The 23,503-nt window shown below is 42.2% G+C and overlaps 1 protein-coding gene across 1 annotated transcript in view; it reads left to right on the top strand.

The window, feature by feature from the left end:
- LOC122554608 (procollagen galactosyltransferase 2-like) overlaps nt 1–23,503 on the top strand; it is a 181,985-nt gene that overhangs the window by 84,727 nt on the left and 73,755 nt on the right. Inside the window, exon 2 of the mRNA XM_043699912.2 lies at nt 23,265–23,375. Coding sequence (XP_043555847.1) covers nt 23,265–23,375 — 111 coding nt within the window. The remainder of the gene's footprint in view (nt 1–23,264; nt 23,376–23,503) is intronic.

The raw sequence follows: 23,503 nt of genomic DNA, 5'->3' as shown, positions 1-23,503 counted from the left end.
TAACCAACAAGTAATTGTTCATAACCAACAGACAGGAGTTTTAAATGAAACTCTCACCTGTTGGAGAACCAGCCACGGTGAAGATTTCAACAATCTTCAGGTAGTTTGCGTTTGAATTCCTCATGTTTGCCTTTTGACATTACTTTCTGTCCGTGTGATTCTAGAATTATTTAGTTAGTTGTGCATCCCTTTGATGTTGAAATGGGTTCAGCTACCAGGCCTGTATCAGTCACAGGGTGATTTACAGAGTAGGCCCAGATCCAAAGTAACACTAATGGGCTTCCAACTTCTCTCCTGGAATGGTCAATGTTTCTTATATTCGTGACTCCTAGTTTTGAGTTTCTCACAAGTGAAAACATCTTTATAATTTTAACAGACTTCTTAAGTCATTCTGATTCTAAGGAGAAGAGCCTGCTGTAAACAATTTTCTGTCCCTTTTGCTGACATACATGATTACAAAATTGCTGAAAGTTTTATATTACTGGATGAACATTTGACTACTGCTTTGACAGGTCATAATAAAAATATTTTTTAATATGACTGCAGAAAATATGAGCAACAAATGTGGCCTTTTCATAAAGGTCGCTTCATGCTTTTAAGTCACAGAAAGATTGAGGATAAGCTTGAACTCAACTCTGCTCTTCTTATGCAAATGTAACCTTCCCAAGGTTTGTATTACATTTTTGTCCCAGAGGAACAAAGGAAGCCTCACAGGATTCATGCCAGTGTGACTGGTGATAAGCCAAAAAAACGCTTACAGAATCCTGAATACAGTAATTTGGTGCTTTCAAACCAGTTTCTGGAAGAAGGTATTTGCATTTTATCTCAAAATGTTAAATGTAATCCACATGTGAATTGGGACCTGATATGATGGGAAATTCATGAACTGCATAGGTAGAATTTAATCCAGGAAATAGGAGGCTCGCCAGATGGTTGGAGAGCCAGCTCCAGTGGGGAAGACCTGCTGTATTGTGTGCTCACTTGGTGCTTAAATGACTACTTAAATCGAAGACTCCAGAGATGGAAATCCTGCTTCTCAAGAGCTGCTGAGCAAGAAGGCCAGCAGCTCTCCATTGCCTGTCAGCAGCCCTTGGAGTGATGGCAGCTGCTGGTAAAGCACTAACCAGAAACCTAGGCTACAGTTGGTTGAGGGCAATATAGAAATTTATGAAGGGAGGGGCATGTAACTTACTGACTGGTGGGGTTGCAAATGACTAGGTATGGAGGAAAGTTCAGGGGAGTGTGCTCAGTGGGGACCCCCCCAACTCTTTGCCAATGGCAGGTCGCTCACTCAGATACTGAGTGCATTTGAACAAGGGACACATTCCCATTTCCCCATCCCAGACAAACTGATGTCAGGTATACTTTGTGGTCTCCCCTGTGGCTACTGCCTCACTCTCTCCTGCTTGAATACTAGTAGTAGCTGGATGAGGTCCTCAAGTGGTTATACTCTTAAATGCTCTCCTCCATGTAAAAGCTCACCATGAACATGTGGTCTTTCCATTTTAATAGTTGGATTGCTGTTTTTCACATGTGTTTTTGCTGCACTGAGTATGGGCCTCTGTCCTGAAGTAGTCAATTAACCACTATGTTGGTTAATTGACTACTTCAATTGACTACCATTGTATAAACATTGGCAAGAGTCATAGAAATGTACTGTATGGAAACAGGCCCTTTGGCCCAACAAGTCCACACCAACCTTCCAAAGAGTAACCCACCCAGCCCCATTCCCCTACCCTATATTTACCCTTGGCTAATGCACCTAACACTACAAGGCAATTTAGCACGGCCAATTTATCTAACCTGCACATCTTTGGATTGTGGGAGGAAACCCACACAGACAGGGGGAGAATGTGCAATCTCCACACAGACAGTCACTCGTGGCAGGCATTGAACCCGGGGCCCTGGTGCTGTGAGGCAGCAGTGCTAACCAATGAGCCACCGTGCCACCCTACCTCTTATTTGCAGCATAAATAGACTCATAGAGTCATAGAGATGTACAGCCTGGAAACAGACCCTTTGGTCCAACCTGTCCATACCGACCAGATATCCCAACCCAATCCAGTCCCACCTGCCAGCACCCGGCCCTCCAAACCCTTCCTATTCAGATACCCATCCAAATGCCTTTTAAATGTTGTAATTGTACCAGCCTCCACCACTTCCTCTGGCAGCTCATTCCATACACGTACCACCCTCTGTGTGAAGACGTTGCCCCTTATGTCTCTTTTATATCTTTCCCCTCTCACCCTAAACCTATGCTCTGTAGTTCTGGACTCATTGCCGAAGAGAATACCATCTACGAAGTCTAGAATAAGAAAACTGAAATGATTTAAATGCAATGAGACCTTTTATATTGAGGGATAGGATGGGGCATGTGGAGTTTGAAGGCATTGAGGAGGGATTTGAAGGACGAGAGGGTCACAGAGGAATGATGAGTGAACTGAATAGGCATGGAGGGCATGTGAGAATGGGGGCGTGGTGGAGGTGAAAGGCAGCATTTGAGGGCCTCACTATAACTAGACCAATGTCCTGGTCATTGGCCCACAACAATGTCACCAGAGGTGGTGGAGCCACCTCCATCCTGCCCCATCTGTCCGGAAAGAAAATACAGCAGGTGGAGGCACTTTGAAAGGAGATGATTTGCCAAGTCCAACTTTGATATTCTGACCTTTTGCTCAAAAACACACATCTGCCTGAGTCAATCAGAATAGTTAAAGGGCCTGATTGGCTCATGTCCAGGAGCGGATACCACATTAGGGACTTGAGGAAATCTCCGCTGACAAGCCTGTAAATGTTCAATGGATAGCTGCTGCTGAGATGACCAGGAACACCATTTGTGTCATTACAACTTGCAATGTTTGTAACACTGTGTTGGTCAGATTGAAAAGGACAGGTGCCGTTTGTTGCAGCTGTAGTTGACAGGTTGGGGTGAGGGGTGAAGTTTAATCTGTAATGTGTACAGGGCCAGTGCAGTTCCTCCACTGGTCTAATCCCAGTCAGGCTGCCATTTGGATCATGGTCACTGCCATTTAAGATGGAGAAGAAATGCTGGCCCACATCCCATGAATGAATGGAAAAGATAATCAGTGCTATTATTTCAGCAACAACATGTACCTTTGTGTGCATGATATTTATCCTGAATGAGGTAAACTTCATCCAAACTCCAACTCCCAGTTGCCACTCCCCAGTAAAAACATAGTTGAGAAGTGCTGTGCTTCCCTGTCTTCTATGGGATTCACAAATCTTGGCATTGGATGCTCCTTCTCTAATCCCAATCTAGTGACTAAAAGCATCCTCCCTTTGGAAGTCATATTGTCATCGAACTGATTTTCCAGAATGCATGTCGTTCCTTTGCATTGGGAGAGATTATGCTGAACCCATTTATTTCTTCTTTCGAGGTTACCCTGTAGTACCAAGGGGTTGCTGATTTCTTGGTCATCCCAAAGACAGAGGTCAACCTGTGCAGCAACTTCACCCTCTCACTCTTCTGTCACAAATTCTAAACAATTCCTCTGCTTGCAGCTGTCGTGAAAAAAGTTTCCTCATGGTCTACCTTGTGTCCACTGGTCACTTACAATGTACAAATGGGAAATGGTATTCTGATAATTGGGAGATGGGGAACGGTATATCCTGTTTTAGTGACTGAATGGGATAGAGTGTGCTAATATAGCTTGTATGAAGGATATAGCTGGTGTTTTGGCAAGCTTCTTACCTGACCAGTATCTCAATTTCACTTTAAAGGAACTGCAAGTTTACAAAACACTTTCAACTGGTAAATCCCCGCATGTGTTTTGACTTCTAATTTTCTATTGATAAATAGCCAACACATTCTGTGTGGAGATGCTTTGCTTTAAACAGGACAAATAGAGTTTACTTTGGATCTTTCAGATCTGATGTTTAAACCATGTCCCCATCTGTCCTCTCTGGTCCAACTCAAAGACTGCATTATATCACTTTGAAGAAGAGTATGGGAATTTTCTTTGGTGTTCTGCATCTCAACTGACTTTTTAAAAATGGATCATCCACTTGAGCCTGTTTGTAGGATCTGTGTGCAAACTATCAGTCCTGTTTCCCACGTCAAAGCAGCAACTCTTGTCAAAAGCTACAAAGTGCTTTGGAATGTGCAGAGTTCACAAAAGCTGAGATATAAATGCAAGTGCTTTTTAAAAATGTCTTCCTTGTAAACCTTTGCCCGTGCCAAGAAGAAACAAAAAAATCTTTCTACACATGTTTTAAAATACTGAAAATAACACTCCCATTGTCGCATATGAATTAGTCAGTCAACTAAGCTTCATTGGAAAGGAGCTTTAAAATGTGTTGCTGGAAAAATGCAGCAGGTCAGGCAGCATCAAAGGAACAGGAGAATCGACGTTTCGGACATAAGCCCTTCTTCAGGAAGCCCTTCATTGGAAAGGAGCAAATGTTGTCTTCCTCTCACTGGTCTGGAAGGGAGGTGGAGGAGAGCTGGTGATGAGATGTTCTGGGCAACAGGAATCTCCTCAGCAGCCAACAGTGTGGCTTCATATGCCGCAGCAGGAGAGATGACTCAAATGAGGTCATCTGTCAAGAACAGAGTTGGACTCTACTGCTTTTAAGTCAGGAAATCTCTTCTGCACACAGGCCAATTTCAAAAAATGCCCAGGGCTGATCAACCATTTGTCAGGAGACAAAAAAAAACTGCAGATGCTGGAATCCAAAGTAGACAGGCAGGAGGCTGTAAGAACACAGCAAGCCAGGCAGCATCAGGAGGTGGAGAAGTCGACATTTCAGATGTAACCCTTCTTCAGGACTGGAGGTGTGTGTAGAGGGAGCTGCAAATAAAGGGGGAGATGAGGGCAGGGTGGTGAAGTGGGGATAGGTGAAGACAGGTCGAGGTTATGACCTGGTTGGTCAACGGGAGGAATGAATCCGGTTGGTGGCAGGGAGCAGTGGAAGGGATGGGAAGGGGCTGGGAAGGGAGTCAGGGGTTGGGGAGGGAGATTATTTGAAATTGGAGAACTCAGTGCTGAGTCTTCTAGGCTGTAGGCTGCCCAGTTGTAAGATGAGGTGTTCCTCCAATTTGCGCTGTGGTTTGTTTTGGCAATGGAGGAGGCCAAGGATGGTCAGTGTCGGAAAGGGAGCATTTGCGGGAATTAAAATGGGTGATGACTGGGAGGGCTGGTCAGCCCCTGCGGGCCCCGTTGTGATGCTCAGTGAGTTTAGTTTACTGCATCAGGTGCTGCCTGTGTGGTCTTCTCTACATCAGGAAGACCGAGCACAAACTTAGGAAATGGTTCACTGAGCATCACATCCGGGCCCACAGCGGCCAACCATTACACCTGAAATATCGACTTCTCCACCTTCTAATGCTGTCTGGCTTGCTGTGTTTGTCCAGCCTCCTGCCAATCATTTGTCAAAGCCTGTATGGTCCAGGTAAAACTGAGAAAAAGTGCTTAACATTATGACATTCATAGATGATGAATGCTTTGAACATTCATGAGGCTTAGAGGATTATGACTTTGCTGTAGGTATATCCAAATCCAGCATGAGCCTTTAAGCCCAGATGGGGACATGTTTAGAAATCTTGGGCTTTTATGATACCAGCCAGTTTTCCAATTGCCCTGCTCAACTAGCCCCAGGACCATTTCCAGTTTGATAGAATGGACTGGAGCAATGCTAACCATTTTCTGGTGGCTAACTAATCTCTTAGGACCAATTAGGGCCTACTTTCTGCTGGAGATGGCCTCCCAGTGTCCATCTTGGGGCAGTCTCTCTCTCTCTCTCTTTCTCTCTCTCTCTCTCTCTCGTTTACATTTTATAGCCAGATTCTGCTTCTTCAACATGATAGTCCTAAAGCTTCAGGAGCAGACTTGTCAAATTTCATTCAATGCCAGCCTGCTGTCTTGCCACAAATTGACCAATTCAAGGGATCTCACTGGTCCCTCTATCTTGCTGGTCTCTGACCCACATTTGATGGTGATGACTGTGTCCTAAAGTGTGCAGGGAACACTGTGTCTAAGGTCTCCTTTGTGATCAGTGGGAGCACCCATAATAGAACAAAAACTAAACACAGTAGGTGATGGAAATCTGAAAAAAAGAATGGATATACTCATCAAGCCACACGGAGAGAGAAACAGCATTTTTGTTTCCAGTTGATGATCTTTCTCAGAACCAGAAGAAGTTAGAAGTTAAGCTTTTTAATGATGATCCTAAGTAGTATTACAGCAGCTACATTTGCAGATATGATGCAATAAATGTGTTACTCCCTCCCTGTTATAATAATAGATAGGAAGCAGAAGTGATCAAATAAGATACATTGGTATGTGCCTGGTTTTGCCATCCAGTTTGTGTGACTGTTTTGGACTTGGCAAAATGGCTTGTTTATTCCTGTTGGATGGTAAAATAATTTCACATGTCCAATCCTATTTTAAACTGTTAAAGTACTGTAGTGGTGGATTCATGACCTAAGTATTTGTGCTCTCTGATACTACTAACTGCCTCCAGTTTAGGCAGGACAAACACTTCTCATTAATATTACTCCTCATGTAATCCCCCTCCCTATTGTCTGGTCTCGTATTGATGATATGGACTCACTGCAGTAACTCCCTGGGAACCAAAGGAGCTTTGATTATAAACGTATATACACAACAAACTAAAACCCATTAAATTGAGATAAAGTTGTCAATCTTCCAAGAATATCCTGCAACCTCCAAAATATTGTGATGGACAACCTGAAACTTTGAATTTAATGGTTTTCAAAATAATGGATGTGGGATGAAAGGACTGACTGTCAAACATTGGATTTGGGGTAATTAAGAGTCTGTTTGCTTTCTGTTTGGTATAGGAAGATAATGCAAAGATGGACATGATAGTTCATTAATATGTGAGTCTGGGGTTGAAACAGTTAGAGGCAAACCTCTGGAAATGCTCTCCCTCAGAATCGATGGCCCTAAATCACAGAGCAGAACGGGGCACTCACAGGACACACAACTGCTGCAATACAGTGTGGGATATTTACATATTTTCAGAAACTTTGTGCACTTGGATTCTGGAAAACTTGGATAGATTTGGGAGAAGTCAATCTGGTGGGCACTTGGGATCACTTGTTTTCTGGGAAAAGAAAGTACAGTTTGACCTGTAAACACATTCTGTTGTGATTTTCCACAGAATGCATCAGGTTTGCAGATTTTGTTCTCTAAACATTGAGTTTCCAGGTAAATAGTCAAATGGTGGAAAACATCCTTTACTCTCCTGTTGGCTCCTTGTACACATTTTAACAGCAGCTGCTAGTGTAGGGCTGGAGGTCTGATGGAAAGTTTTCCTGTTCCTTTTGACTCAGAGAGACAAGTAACTCCTGTGCAGCTATGAGACACTCAGTCAACTTAAAAGGAAATGTTGTTTAGCTCCAGATACCGTACTGTTTGTCCACAGTGCAGATCCTTGAAAGGATTGCCTGTGTCATAATGATGGCAGAGTGCAAATTTACCAACATTTACCCCAGAGACCAGCTCTTGCCCAGATTATCCTTGCATTCCTGGAGCCAACTCTCATGTGATCTTGAGTCATACCAATCTTTACAGGGGGCCAACGATCTCAAAGTGGGGTCAGTGGACTTACAATACTGTTAAAGGTGAGGTGCCCATCACTACTGTTTTTAAAGGTATCTTTTTTTTGGGAGACCACTGTATCAGCTTATTTCAGGAGTTAGGATTGGAGTGGCGCTGGAAAAGCACAGCAGTTCAGGCAGCATCCGAGGAGCAGGAAAATTGACATTTCGGGCAAAAACCCTTCATCAGGAATAGAGGCAGGGTGCCTGCAGAGTGGAGAGATAAATGAGACGGGGTTGGGGTGGGACTTGAATGGTGCAAGGTTGATTGGTAAATTTGCAGCTCATACAAAAAATTAATGGGGTGTTAAATAGTGAAGAGGATAGCCTTAGACTGAGGAGGAAAGAATCTAAGAGAGGGATAAACCAAGGAAGTCAAGGAGAATATTAAGTTTAAAGTCAAAGCATATAAGGAGATCATTGTCAATGATAGCCCAGAAGACTGGGTATAAGTTAGAATCCAGCAAAGGAGGATATAAAGATAGTATTTTTAGAAGAAAAACTGCAAGGACAAACTAGCAAGTTGCATAAAATCTGACATAAGAGATTTTTTATAAATGCAAAAAGGTAGACAGAGATCAAAGTGAATGTAGGCCCCTTAGAAAATGAAGCTGGGCAGACGGATTTGGGGAAGAAGGAAGCGGAAGAATAGTTAAACAAATATTTTGAATCTGTCTTTATGGCGGAAGGTACTTTGGAAGGGTTGGAGCATTAGAGTAGGGAAGTCTTACAGAAACTGTACAAAGATGCTGGTGAGACCACATCTGGAATACTGTGAGCAATTTTGATCCCCTTACTGAAGGAAAGATCATTTCATTGGAGGTAGTTCAAAGAAGGTTCACAGGGATGATTCTTGGTGTGCAGCGATTGTCTTATGAGGTTGGGATTCTACTCACTGGAATGAAGATGAATGAGAGGCGACCTTATACATTGAAATGTATAAGATTCGTAAGGAGCTTGATAGATAAATGCTGAGGGGATGTTTCCCCTCATAAGAGAGGCTAGGACCAGAGAGCACAGTCTCTGAATAAAGAGGGGCCAATTGAAGACTGGGATGAGGAGGAATTTCTTCGCTCAGGGGGTTGTGAATCTTTGCCACAAGGAGCTATTGGGGCAGAGTCTTTGTGTATGTTCACAATGCTGGGATAGCTTGATTTTTTTTTATTTGTAGGGGAATCAAGTGTTGGGGAGGGGGGAAGGGAAGAAAAGTGGATGTGAGAAACGTCAGAACAGACAAATGGGAGAGCAGGCTGGAGATGTTGAACAGCCTACCCCATTCCAATTTCTTCAGCTCTTACAGCTACTACAAAAGGATATAGATGGGCTGATCAGCAGCAAATGAAATTCAATTCGGATAAGTGTGAGGTGAGGCACTTGAGCAGACGGTGTTCCTCAGGGATCGGTTCTGAGTCAACCTTTGTTTGTCATTTAGAGAAATGATTTGGATGAGAATATAGGAAGCGTGGCTAGTAACTGCAAATGATACCACAATTGGTGCCATAGTGGACAGTGAAGAAGGTTAAGAATGTGGTGCTGGAAAAGCACAGCACGTCAGGCAGCATCCGAGGAGCAGGAAAATTGACGTTGCGGGCAAAAGCCCTTCATCAGGAAGGATGAAGGGCTTTTGCCCGAAACATCAATTCTCCTGCTCCTCGGATGCTGCCTGACTTGCTGTGCTTTTCCAGCAGCACACTCTCAAGTCTCCAGCAAATGCAGTCCTCACTTTTGCCTAATTTAAGGTAGGGTTCAAGACAGTGTTGTCGAAAAGAGAGACCACGGGGTTTGGGTACATAATTCTTTGAAATTTGTGTCAGAGGTAGTCAGGGTGATTAGGAAGTAACATGCTTGCTTTTATTGCTCAAACCTTTGAGTATCGGAGTTGGGATGTCAAGATAATGTTGTATAAGATATTGGTGAGGCCTCTTCTGGAATACTTGTGCAGTTCTAGTCACCCTATTATAGGAAGAATGTTATTAAGCTGAAGAGGGGTCAGAAAAGATTTACTAGGATGTTGCCAGGAATGGAGAGTTTGAGATATAAAAATAGACCGGAAAGACTGGGATTGTTTTCACTGGAGCTAAGGAGGTTGGGGAATGACCTTATTAAGGTTTATAAAATCATGAGGGGTATGGAGAAGATGAATGACAATGGTCTTTTCCCTAAGGTGGGGAAATTTAAGGCTAAGGGAGCATATTTTTAAGGTAAGACAAGAAAGATTTAAAATGGACATGAAGGGCAATGTTTTTAGACAAAGAGTGCTTCATGTGTGGAATTAATGTGCCAGAGGAAGTGGTGGATGCAGGTACAGTTACAACATTTAAAATACATTTGGATAAGTTCATAAATAGGAAAGAGTTGGACAGATATGGACCAAGAGCAGGCGGGTGGGACTAGTTTAGTTTGGGATTATGGTCAGCGTGGACTGGTTGGACCGAAGGGTCTGTTTCCATGCTGTATGTCTCTCTGACTATGACAGACAAGGCAAGGGAATACATGATAAATGGTAGGACCCTAGGAAGCACAGAGGATTAGACTTTGATGCCCTTAAAGTATGATGTGGCTGAAGTGGTTAAGGAGACATGGTATATTTGCTGTTATTAGCTGAGGTATAGAGTTTAAGAGTGGGAGGTTATGCTAGAACTGTATAAAAATGTTGGTTGGGCCACAGCTAGAGTATTGTGTGCAGTTTTGGAATCCACATTACCAGAGGGATGTGATAGCATTGGAGAAGGTGTAGAGGCGATTTACCTGGATGTTGCCTGGGCATGAGAGTTTCAGCTATGAAGTAAGATTGGACAGTTTGGGTTGATTTCCTTACGTCAGAGGAGACTGAGACAGGGCGAGATTGAGATGTATGAAATTATGAGGGACACAGATAGGGTAGACAGAAAGAAACCTTTCCCTTTGATGGAGGGATGAATGTCTGGGGGCATTATTTAAGGTAAGGGGCAGAAGCTTTAGAGAGGATGTAGAGAAAAGCCTTTTCACCCTGGGGTGATAGGAATCTGGAACTCACTGCCTGTAGGGGTAGTAGAGGCAGAAACCCTCATAATATTTCAGAAGTATTTAGATGTGCACTTAAGATGCCAAGGCATACAAGGCGATGGGCCAAGTTCTGGAAATGAATAGCTCGATGGTTGCTTATGACTGGCATAGATGTGATGGACTGAAGAGTCTTTTTCAGTGCTGGCAATATCTGTGACTCTAACTGATGACTCATAAGGGGGCCTCCGTTGACTGCAGGATAAAACAGCCTGGTAAAGTCACTAGGCTCTAATTTTGCCTATCTCCCAGCTTCACAAATGGTCACTAACTGACACAGACTCCATTACAAAAATTGTCCATCTGGTGTCACTGTGGCCTTTCACATTACCTTATTGCCAAATGTAATGATTGTAACGACTTGGCCAGGTGGACCTATAGAAAATGAGTTCCCTGATTGGAGCTATTAATCTAGTCCAAACAGGGAGCCCTGGCTGACAGATATAAACAGGAGTGTCAGACATCCTGTTCATTCTGACAGGATAAAAAAAATTACATTTCCTTTATTTTGATCAAATGAAAGAACGCCTCACATTTGTTTATCGAGAGTGCGGTGCTGGAAGAGCACAGCAGGTCAGGCAGCATCTGAGAAGCAGGAGAATCAACGTTTCAGGCATAAGCCCTTCATCAGGAATCCTCTACTCTGATCTCCAGCATCTTCATTCCCAACTTTTTCTTATTTACCTTTGTACCTAAAATGCCGCTGTGAGTGGCGACTTGTAAACTTTTTACCATCCTCCTTTGAGTACATGTGACAATAAATCTAATTCAATTTAATATATCCATATCGTCTTTTGGGTGAAGTAAAACAGCCATGTATAAACTCAGCTAGAGTCAGAGGTTCACCTGCCTCTCCTCCAACCTAGTTTACTGTATCCAGTGCTCCCAATGTGGCCTTCTCCACATCTGGGAGACCGACCGTAAACTGAGGGCACGTTTCACCGAGCAGCTCAGCCAAGCCAGCAGGGGCCAACCTGACCTCCCGGTCACCACCCATTTTAATTCCCCTTCCCACTCCCTTTCCAACATGACGATCCTTGGTCTCCTCCATTGCCACAGTGAATCAGACTGCAAATTGGAGGAACAAGACTTCATCTTCCCCCTGGGCTGCCCACAGCCCAGAGAACTCAACACTGAGTTCTCCAATTTGAAATAAAAATCCCTTCCCACCGCCTGAATCTCTTCCCAGCCCATACCCCACCCTTCCATTCTTCTGACTGACCCTTTCTTCCAGCTACCAACTGGATTCATTCCTCTCATTGACCAGCCCAGACTGTATCCTCTACCTGTCTTCACCAATCCCCATCTCACCACTTTGCCCTCCCCCGCCCTGTTTATCTGCAGCTCCCCCCACACCCACCCCCAATCCTGAAAAAGGGTTACACTCGAATTGTTGACTTCTCCACCTCCTGATCCTGCCTGATTTGCTGTGTTTTTCCAGCCTCCTGCATGTATAAACTGATGCCCATTTGGGTGAAATTTGTGGGAAATTCCTGTCTGACCCCTTTAAGCAAGGTGAGCACCTCCAGGCCCTGAATAATGTTACCAGGATGTCTCCACTCCAAGGAATTCTGCAGATTGTCACTGACTGGGAAACGAAGAACATTGATATCCAACGTGGTTGTGTGTCTTTGCACAATTGGAGGCGGTGATCATTCAGCTCCAGCTGACTGATTTAATCTTGCTGAAGGCTTCCAGAATGTGCTGGCGAACGACCTCAACCAGTCCCAAATAAGCAAATTTAACTGGTCCTTCATCCCAATGCTGTTTGTGGAATCTTGCTATGCACAAAACAACAGCTGCACTTGCCCATTTAACAACAGTTGCTGTGCTTCAGAGTAACATGCAAAGAATTTTGAGGCATTGCCGGGAGATAGGAAGTCACATAGCATGAGTCCTTTATTTGTTCATCAATCTAAATATATAATTCAGGCTGTTGTCTGTGATTTCCATTTATAAAAAAAAATGGCTGTTGAAGAGAGATGCAGTTATTTAATAAGAGCCAAACATAGCCAGTGGCTTAATGTCAAACCCACTGCACTAGCCCTGCTTTAAGTCTCGTGGAGAAGAAGGGGATGTTTGATTTTTTGACAAACATTCTTGGCCGTTATTTCGATAAACAGATTCTCAAGTGTGTTCTACAAACCTCTTGAGATTAAGGATGGAGATTTCCCCTTTGTGGAGATGGTGAGATGGGGAAATAATTAGGCTAGTTGGCGATGGTGAGATACCGCACCACCTTCGAAATGAAGTTCTGGGATCTACTGGGACAGAAAAAGAAATTGCTGAAGAAACTCAATAGGCCTGGGGATAAAGCAGTGTCAATGTTTCATGTCCAGTGACTCTTCATCTGAACATGGCAGCTGTCTTTGCCTGCAGATGAAAGTGCCTGATAAGTGGGTCCATTTTTTAGAAGTTTCTGACTGTGACATGAGGAAATAGCCCCCGACTAGTGATTCCTGAACTGAAGTTAAAATTCTGCCCCGATATTTCAGTTCAATTCTGCCCAGAAGAATCATCTGCCAAACTTGTGAGTTTCTCCAACACTATCTGTTTTTGTTTCAGTTCAGTGACCGTTGTTTAAAATCTAATGCCAAGTTATAAAATGATTTGATATTTCCTTTCTTAAAAAAAAACTTGTGTGTATAGTGCTGCACAGTGCTGTGTTCTAAATCTTTGAACTGAAGTGAGTATTGACACCAAGATATCAAACAGTGACTTCCTCAATGTCAGTTAACGCGCTGGAGGTAAGGTTGGGCTTAAAGCAAACTGATTGGACTGGGAGAGTTTGTATGAACTGCAGCAAATGTGCATGTGGCTGGAACTATAGCAAAGTCTCACAGTAAAAATAAAACTATTTCTCCAGCAAAATGCTGTGAGTGAATAGTAACATCATACAAATTGTGTGTATAAAATCAGTTCCAGCCCCCTACATCAGCACAGTCTCTAGGTATGATTGATGGTGATATTGCTGATGGGTAATTTGAGCATTTCCTTTCATTCTGTCTGGAAATAGTGTTTTTTTTTGTCAAATAGTGGTATTACTATTTGGTGCATTAATGGGGCCTGCATGTTGAGACACAGCGATAGTGTCCCCTTTGGGCCAGACAGTCCCAACTGCTATTGAGGTGTGTCATAACAAGTCTGATCAGGTTGCTTAAAAAATACTTTTTTTTATATAAATATCTACAACCCCTGTTTCATCCTGGGTCCAAGAGCTGAGTTCACATACTTCTGGATTGTAAAAATGTCGTTGATTCTTGCAGAGCTGGGATTCTGTTGGTGCTTCTGTCTCCTATTTCTACAAAGGGATGTCATACTTCGTTATCCACACAATGCCAGCAATGCAGGAGATGGATTCTATTCCTGCTCCACATCCCCTCAACTTAGAACGCACAAAGCAAGCTTCATTGCAGACCTTGTGATGTTACGTTCCTCACTTGTCCAAACACATGTGTAAAATGGGATTCCCTTGGGCCCTCCTTTGCTGATCAGCCTCAAAGTTGAACATTAGCAAATAAATCAGGGAAAGGTCAGCACTTAGTCTGGTCCAGAAAACACTTTTTTGTCTTGTGAAGAAAATTACGTACCCTCATTGCTCTTCTCTTTGATCGCAATGGTCATGATCGTGCTTTGATTTTTTTTTAAGAAAAATTATGTTATACAATCAGCAGTCAACTGTAACCAATGCCGGTGGCACAATCAATAGGCAGCTTCCAATATTTCAAAAGCTACTCTGGTGAGTTATGAGACAAGTGGAACCTTTGTTAGTTTTCATAAAGGATGTAATGGAAATTGATAATTAATTAAGAGGCCCAAGCATCACTTTTAACAGTGTATTATAATGTACAACATCCCAGGAATGGTAAGTACAACATGAATGTCAAATGGAAAACTATAAATAAATGCTGGAAATACAGAGCTGCTGAGGTAAAATCAATGCAGAGAGAGAGTGATTTAACATTTCAGGTCAATGATCTTCATCTTTTGTAACCGACAAACAATATTCCCTCTAAGTCACATGATCACTCGAACGCTCTGTGCTTGCCGATCAATATGTTGACAAATTGTCTTCCTCCTCTGGAAGTCTTTGGTCCACATGGACCTCAAAGGTCCGCCCAGTTGCAGGAAGAATGACAAGGAACATAAGCTACAAGGTCTGGTTGCTGTATGGACACGTCCCAGGGTCAATTATTAGTTAATTGTTCAGATTCAGTTTCAAAATCATATTTGCGTATATCCTGCATCACAGCTGAAACTTTGTCAGCATAAATTTATTTTTATTTTAAGACTGACACCCATATTTGTACAGAGACAAAAAAAATTGCAGACACTCATTTGGTGCGGATTGGACAGCCAAACTCCAAAGTGTCGAGCTTTCTCCCAGAATACATTCTGTGCCTTTGTTTTCCTCAGTGTTACCTTAAGAGTAATACTCAACATGGAGGAGTACTACTTCATCGGTTGAATACTGTTCAGCAGCAGATTTACTTGACCTGGTAACTTAAAAACTTATGGAGTTGACAGTCAGTATTGAGACCTGCAAAATTCTCTTACACCCAGTTAGATACCATTCTGATAGGTCTGCCTTGACAATAGGTGAGCACACACTCGAATGTGGTAAAACAGTGTGGTCATTTGGCAGATACCATTCCATGAGGCTGGCCAGTTAGGCTATTGCTTAATAAAGGCAAAACGGTGCTGATGCTGGAAATTTGAAACAAACACGGAGAACGCTGCAGAAACCCAGCAGGTCTGGCAGCATCTGTGGAGAGGGAAACAGAGTTAACATTTCGAGTTTGGTATGACTCTTCAAAATGACAGTCCCAGATGGTTCTGCAGACTCAGCAGGATTCATAAATATGTGCTTTTCATTTTCCATACCCTTCAATCTCCCACATGAACATTGCAGTGGTTTGTTTACAACTGAGTGATGTGCAAGGCTAATTCACAGGGCATTGAGATTCTACCAACTAGAGTGGGTCTGGAGTCACACATTACGCTGAGGTGGTCAGGGTGGATGACTGATTCCCTTTCAAAGAAGTGACCTGCATGGAATCTTATGACAGTCCCTCAGAGTTCAAGGCCATTTCCATGGATATTCCAACTATAGACAGGGAAAGGCAACTTCAGGTGATGTGGGGAGGACAGAGAGATGCAAAATCCATTGCTCCCTTCACAAACTCAGCTGTGTTTTGGTAAAGATCAGTCAAGGCAAATCCCTTATCTGAAGATCAAAGGATGTCAAACAGGATGCAGCCTGATTGAAGTGTATAGATTCTAAACAATATAATGACCCACGGCAACAGCTTTGCTAATTGAAATCATCTGTAACGTAACATCTGAAAAAAAAATTAAAGCAAGATAACCGAATTGCTTTTTACTATGACTGTAACAGTAAAAACGCAGAGGCATGCACAATACTTCTCATTGTGGCTTTGTCTTTATCAAGATTTGGTTTCCTTTGTTGATTACTCTACATATACTCCTGGAGCCTAGTTTTCATGATGACTGTTCTAATACAATATGTGAATGCTTATGATTGTCAGCAAAGCAATCAAGCAATTTATCATTAATTTGGTAAAACTTATTGACCATTGAAACCTTAACCATGGCTTGACTGACTACAACTCCCACCGATCACGGTGTACAAGTCGAGCTGTCATATAAGAACACCACTGTTTTTTGGGGGGTGAAAGTACATGATTGGACCTGTAATCAACATTTAATGTGACCTCCCAGCAAATAAATGCACGATTAGGGCTATGCTCACAATAGGGATTTGCCTCAACTTTCAGCTCAGAAATATCCACCAGGATTAGTGCTTGGGTTCAAGACACAGGCTGTCTTGTTAAGAAAGTGAGTGGGTTTAAGACAAGCCTATACAGAGTAGCCTGTGCATGGTGACTAACAAACAGAAACTTCTTTCACATTTTAAAATGGCCATCCCTTCCACCAGTACAGGAGGGTTAACATTTTGCGTGTAAGTCAACCTCTATTTTTGGAAGCAACTTTTCAAGCTTCACTGGTGGATTTATACGCCATGATCTAGAATATGCATTACTGCAATACAGTTCTCAAATTAGTTAAAACTCATTAGTGTCCTCAGCAGAAGAGCACTTCTGGATCAAAACCCTTATAAATGTTAAGCTCCATAGAGATTTGTCATATCAAGTCTGTTAGCTGGAAACTTATTAACTGCTCTTTCCTGTAAATCTGTTCTTTTGACCAACTGTCCTTGAGCTGAATAAAGAATACATATTTCTCGATGCCTATGCCATCCACCACTTTTTCACAGTCACTTCCCTCACACCCTGCATTCAGTTGCAAGGAGTGCCGACCCGCTACAAGGTGCATTTCGGTAACTTTCCAAATCTCTTTTCCAAACCTGAAATCTCTCCCATCTAAAAGGACAAGGCTGGCAGACATGTAGGAACACCACCACTGGCAAGTTCCTCTTCGAGTCACAAAACAGCAGGACTTGGAGGTCTATTACTGCCACTTTTTCACTGTCACTGGATCAAATTCATCTCAGTGGCTGTACTGCATGGACTGTAGCAGTTTAACAAGGCACCTTACCATCACCTTCTCAAGGACAATTAGGGATGATAGCCTTGCCAATGATGACAACATCCCATGATCAGATAAAAATAAATATACCTTTGTAAGGGCTAATTAAGAGGAAAAGGAATTCTGTGAATTGGAATCCAACTTGAGAGATTGCAGCCCATTCCAGAGTTCCTCAATTCTCTGGAAAAAGTACCACCTTCTTTCATCGAACCTTAACTTACACCACACAACTTAACATTATTATCGCTAGTTATCCTTCCTAATCTATTTGCTTGGAACAAGTTGGTAGTACTTGACCTATTCTCTAGGTAAAAACAATGACTGCAGATGCTGGAAACCAGATTCTAGATTAGAGTGGTGCTGGAAAAGCACAGCAGTTCAGGCAGCTGCCCGAAACATCGATTTCCCTGCTCCTATGATGCTGCCTGAATTGCTGTGCTTTTCCAGCACTACTCTTTACCTATTCTCTGCATTATCTTTTATACCTTTATTAGATCACCACTGGTTAGAGTTCCAACTCTTTCAGCTTATTCTTGAACGGATAGTTTGTTTGAGGAATTAGTTTAGTGGCTCTCCTTTGTACTCTGCCCAAAGGCTCAATATCTCTTACTATGTGAGTGGAGCAAAAATAGGCACAGTATTCTAAAAGAGGTCTGCCCAAGGTCAGACTAAAATATCATCTTATAATCAATATGTCTCTGAATGGCCAACATTGGAATAACTCGAGCTATCCTTTCTTTGTCTTGCTACCTTTAGAGATGCATGTGCTACAAAAATCAGACTCTTAACTTTCTCCACCTTCATCAGTGTTTTTATCTGAAGGATGCACAAATATTTAGCCAGGCCACATGTCTTTATCTAAATAAAACACAATTCCTCATCCCGAGGCTCTGATTTCCATATCTACTGAGACCCACTTGAAGCCGTTCATAGTCCTAACACTCACATGGAGTTTATTGTCATTTGCAAACTGTTTACAATGCCTATATTTAAAGTTTTGATTAAAAAATTTTAAAATCTATCAACACTAGTATCTGCACAGTACTACTTTAACTAATTTCCAATAGGTCTAAATCCATCTGTGGTTAACCTCTGCTTTGTCCTTTCCCAGTCAGTCTAATTCAGAATATTACCATTAAAACCAGTGAAGTCATTCTTGTATGGTCTTCTGACAAATGTTATTTGGAACTCTAAGTTGACGAATGACAGATGGGCTGAGACAGTGATGAAGGCAGGCAACATCAGAGGCAGAAGTTTGTGGTTTTTACAATGGACAGTGTTCGGGTGCAAAAGCCCATGGTGGGTTTGAATAGGGCAGTGACTCAGTGACCAGCCTCTCTCAGCTTGAGATAGTGGGCTAGATTTTAACGACCAAGACAAGTAGCTTGAGTCAGAAACATTTCCCAAGTGGCGGAGACCCACCTCAGTGTAAAGATTCCCATCACATGTGGTGTTCCCTCCAAGGCAGCAGGGGGCAGGACTGAGCCAGAAGCAGCTCAGAGGCAGCCACCGGGTGGTTAACATAAGATGCCCAAGTTAACATAAAGGAGACAGAAAGAGAGGCTGTTAATGGAAATTAATAGAGTTAAGAATAGAACTGAGTTCCACTGAGCTGGACTACAGAGGAGAGGCATTCCTGCATTCTAAACTGCAACTTCTGAGCTGCCTTGGGATCAGAGGGCCATATGTTGTCCATCATTTGGTGTGAGAATATGAAGGCAGAATTGAACCTAATGTTAATGTATTGTAAACCTAATTATATTCAAACTATGCTCTCTAGCTACCAAGTACATAATGAATATTATGTATTTGGTAGTTGACTCTTGACTGACTCTTGTCTGCCCTCTGGGATGGGCAATAAGTACTGGCCTAGCCAGCGATGTCCTCATGAATGAATTTTTAAAAATTGCTTGAAATCATAATTAACATGGCTTTGATCTCACTGAAACTGTGTTGTGAAAATATAAATAGCATTCAGCATGATTTAGCCTTTGCTGTGTTGAGATGGGCAAACAAGTCAAGCTTTACACTTGTGGTTAAATCTGTAATTATTTTCAGTGTTGAGGGCTCACTTAGCTCCAGACATGATCAGAAACATCAACGCTATTTGTTTTCATTCTGGGTCACCAGGTTCTGACAGTAAAGGCTTTAGCACAGATTCACAATGAGCTGTCACTGAATAATAGTGTTAAGTGGCCGGTTTGCTTACATCAGGAATTTCTACCCTGCGAGTCAGGAATTCTCCACTCCATGTCCAATTAATGGCAACTCTGAGAAATCTCTGCAGAACATGTTGCTGCAGGATTCTAAACATTCCCCCTAAAAGACTGCTTTTACCCATTCACAGGGAAGTGTTGCAGTTTTAGATATGTAAGCAATTGTATATCATTTCAAGGTTTATTCGCATTAAAGTTCATTGAGCTGAAGGGATAAAGATGTGTAACCTTACAGGGAGGGTATGTTCAGGTAAATGTCTGGAATTCCTGGACTTTGACAGTCCACTCCTACAATATCAAAATGGGATTGCAAATTGCTTTGCAGAGAGAATAAAAATCTGTAGTTGCAAATTTGGTCCTTGGGGTCAGGTTGGTGTTTGCAACAGTTTTTAACTATTTGACCTTCTAAACTTGTACATCAAACTGTTTCTCCAACTGAATGAGTAAGTACACTGATATGTCAGGTCTGGTACTGAGCTAGAACATGGCAGATGAAGGTTCAGTCTCTGGCTTTTGTTAGCTTCGATAACAATAGATGAACGCACCTTAATAAGAACCAGCACAGTCCTGAGAAGAAGTGGCAAGAAAAGAATTGAAAATTTTATATTTAGCATTTCTTTCAATTGTTGCCTTTACCTCTGCCATTTGTAGTTTTATTTCTATTTGTACAATGCATGACAAATATTCAGAAAACTCGAAGATAAGGCAAGTTATTGTTTCAGGTTTAGTAGTCTCATTACCAGGCACAATAACTACTGGCCTGGGTTTTGCAGACAATATGGAAGGAACAGATTTATAGTCATTTGGCATGTGAGTCATCAGGGTATATACATGGTGTGTATAAACAGGGTCAAGTGAAAGGGAGACTCATCAATCAAACAGATTAAAGAATTTTGAGATGCACAGACTCCAAACCAGGAAGTGTAATCCAGGAATTAAAGTATAGATATAAATTATCTATTTTATTCAAACTAAAATTGTAGTGATTAGAACCAGGTGGATCTTATTGACTACAGGATCCTTGATTGGAGTTGTTAACCTGAGCCAATCAGGAAGTCCTAGCTGACCAGTATGACCAGGATACAAATATAAGCACTACCGCAGTTGGCCGGTAGTGTGGGGATAAATAAAAAGAAAAAAAATTTTTTAAAGTATAACCAGGAGATTTTGAAAAAAAAGAATATCACCACCAGGAGATAAACATAAGCACTACCGCAGTGAGTCAATCTCCTGAATTGACTCTGAATTGACTGGCTACAGCGAGAGTACTGTGCACATGTAAATAAAGGGTGACTTGATGATGGGATACCGGCCTCTGTGCAGTTATTTCAAAAATAAAATGGGGGAAACAGATTAGGGGCCAGTATGCTGAATATTTTTCTTTTTAGTTTCATCATTTAATTTTGTGACCATTACTATTGCAGAGCTGAGCAAGTATTGAAGAGGCTGAGACATTAATAGGTTTAATAAAATATGAAGGAATAGTGGCATAGTAATGTCCATTCACAATACTACATTTACAATGGGGCTTTTATTTATTTTAGAAATGTATTTCTGGATGATGGTTAACAATAGCAAAAGGTTAGCAAACTGTACCATTTCTGTTCCAAAATGCCTCTGACTTCTTTCACTCCAGCTAGCTAAGGTTGCTTGGAGTACCAGGTCCCATCATGTCTGACAATGGGGTCCTCATTCCCATTGACACCAGCAACCCATCTGGTTGCATTTTGGAAGGGGTTTATGTCCAAGTAATCACAGCCCTGCTTCACGTGAAAGACCTCCTTTCATTTGGAAATCAGGGTACTATGAGGTCAACATGACCCTGATCACAAACTCAGTAAGAACAGATCAGGCTCTGTAACTGTACCATGGCTTGTAAAAAGATCAAGAACACCAGAGCATAGACTTAAACTGATCTGTAAAAGCAGCAAGGGTAAAGTGAGGTCAAACCTTTTTACTCTGTGAGTTGTGAGCAGGAACTGGAAGTGTGGTGGAGGCAAGTTCAACTGAGGCATTCAAGAGGCCTTTGGATGATTATTTGGATAAAAATAGTTGGCATGGGAGAAACAGGACATTGACATCAGGTAATAATGCTTATTTAACGAGCTGGTGCAGGCATGATGGGCCAAATGGCCTCCTTCTGCCTTAACACTTATGTGATGGAAAAGAGATGTCCCATTAAAAAAAAACTCCAAACTATTTATGTGAATCTTGGGGAAGCCGAAGTGTTCCTGTGGGGTCTATGGAGATATGATGGCTCTCACCATCCTTTGATCAGCCCACTTTGTATCTGTAACCTTCCCCAAGCCAGGACAGCCGTTCCTGATGGTAAGTGGCAGCTGCAGTCCCACCTTCAGGTATCAATTTGGCACAGTATTTGGATGATTATTTGGCATCTCATTGCTTGCTTCTTCAATGAGGATGAGGGCTTGATATCAAGGGAATCCCATAAATGTGATCTGTTCGTCCATTTCCCAACGTATAGTCAATCTGCCTGTGCTTTGCTCTCCTGCTACCACTTGTGAACCAAAGCTGTGTGCATTAGTGGGCATCTTGACCCCTGAGGCATCACTGCAGAGCCTGATCCTGACCTGAACCGTGATTCACTGATGCAGTTTGAGATGGTGTTTACCGAACAGTGATCAGAATTGGAAACGTAGGCTGCTTTCTTTTCCTTAGTCTGGTATTTATTGGTGCCCATTCCAGTTCCTGTACTGCCACCCTGTGGGAGGTCAGCGACCTGAATAGTCAGAAAAAGTGACTATGAAGCTGGCAGATTCTCACAAGATGCCAACCGATCCATTTGTGTGATTCTAGGAAAAGAGTCTGCTTCCCCTAACACATTCTGGCCTGTCTGTGACCCCTGTCCACACTGATCTTAACCACAAAGCCACAAGCCAGGGCAATTAATGATGGGTAATAAATGCCACCCTTGTCAGTAATGTTCACATCATGAGAATGAAAATAACATTTAGATAAGGCACAGGAGGAAAGCCATCATCATCATACTATTTTTTTAAAAGAGCAATCTAAATAATCCCACCGCTTCCCATAGTCCCAAACTGAATTTGGGAATGTCTTTGTTCGTTTTAACTCATGTGGGAGTAATTTGAGGCCATGTCAAAATTCTTGTCCTATCTGAATGAATTCCTTTGGCATCAGAATACCATTTCCATAGCTTTCAGTAGGTTGCATTACAGAGAGAGAATGAGGCGGGGTGGGGCGGGGGGAGGTGGGGTGAGGCGGGGGCGGGGGGTGTGGGGCGTTCTCATAGAAACCTATAAAATAAATAGTAAATGCAGGAAGGATGTTCCTGATGACCAGAGAGTCCCGAATCGCGGTCACAGTGTAAGAATATGGGATATGCCACAGAATGAGATGAGAAGACATTTCTTAACCCAGAGAGTGGAATTCTCTACCACAGAAAGAAGTTGAGGCCAAAACATTTGGGGTATTTTCAAGAAGAAGTTAGATATAGTTCTCAGGACTAAAGGGATCAAAGAATATTGAGAGAAAACTGAAACAGGGGACTGACTTGATTGTTCAGCCATGATCATAGTGCTCTGCTCTGATTTTCTATGTTTCTATGTGAGAACCTTGAGAAAATTAACTGTTTTTAAAATGGAAATGATGACAGTATCCCTTTAAATTTACGTATTTTAAATTACACTTTTCGATAAACAACAGTTCAGTCGCAAGCTCATTTACAAAACTATTTGTTCAGTGTTGACAGAAAAATTATTTCATTTTTGCCTTTAGCATGAGATCAATTTGTTTGCTAACCCATTGATTTTAAATGCTAATTCAGTCCAACTGCAGTTACCAATAATTTTCTCTGCATCTTCCCAAAGGGTTGCCACAGACCATAACATTGACAACACGACAGCAATCCTGCGGGAATGGCTGAAGAATGTTCAGAAGGCCTATCACTACGTGGAGTGGAGACCACTGGATAATCCCAAGTGAGTACTTTCAATTGTGACCCCCCCCCCCATTTAAATTTTAAAAATATATGTTTGATGGCTTTCATATATTTTCGCAGCAACTTCTGTGAACAAATCATCAGTGTAATTGATGTCAGAAAATTCAC

Source organism: Chiloscyllium plagiosum, unplaced genomic scaffold, assembly GCF_037043375.1.
Source record: "Chiloscyllium plagiosum isolate Xiang-an unplaced genomic scaffold, Cpla_swu_hap1 HiC_scaffold_9, whole genome shotgun sequence".
Taxonomy (NCBI): Eukaryota; Metazoa; Chordata; class Chondrichthyes; order Orectolobiformes; family Hemiscylliidae; genus Chiloscyllium; species Chiloscyllium plagiosum.
The sequence above is the reverse complement of the archived record's forward strand: the minus strand, read 5'-3'. Positions and strand labels throughout refer to the sequence as shown.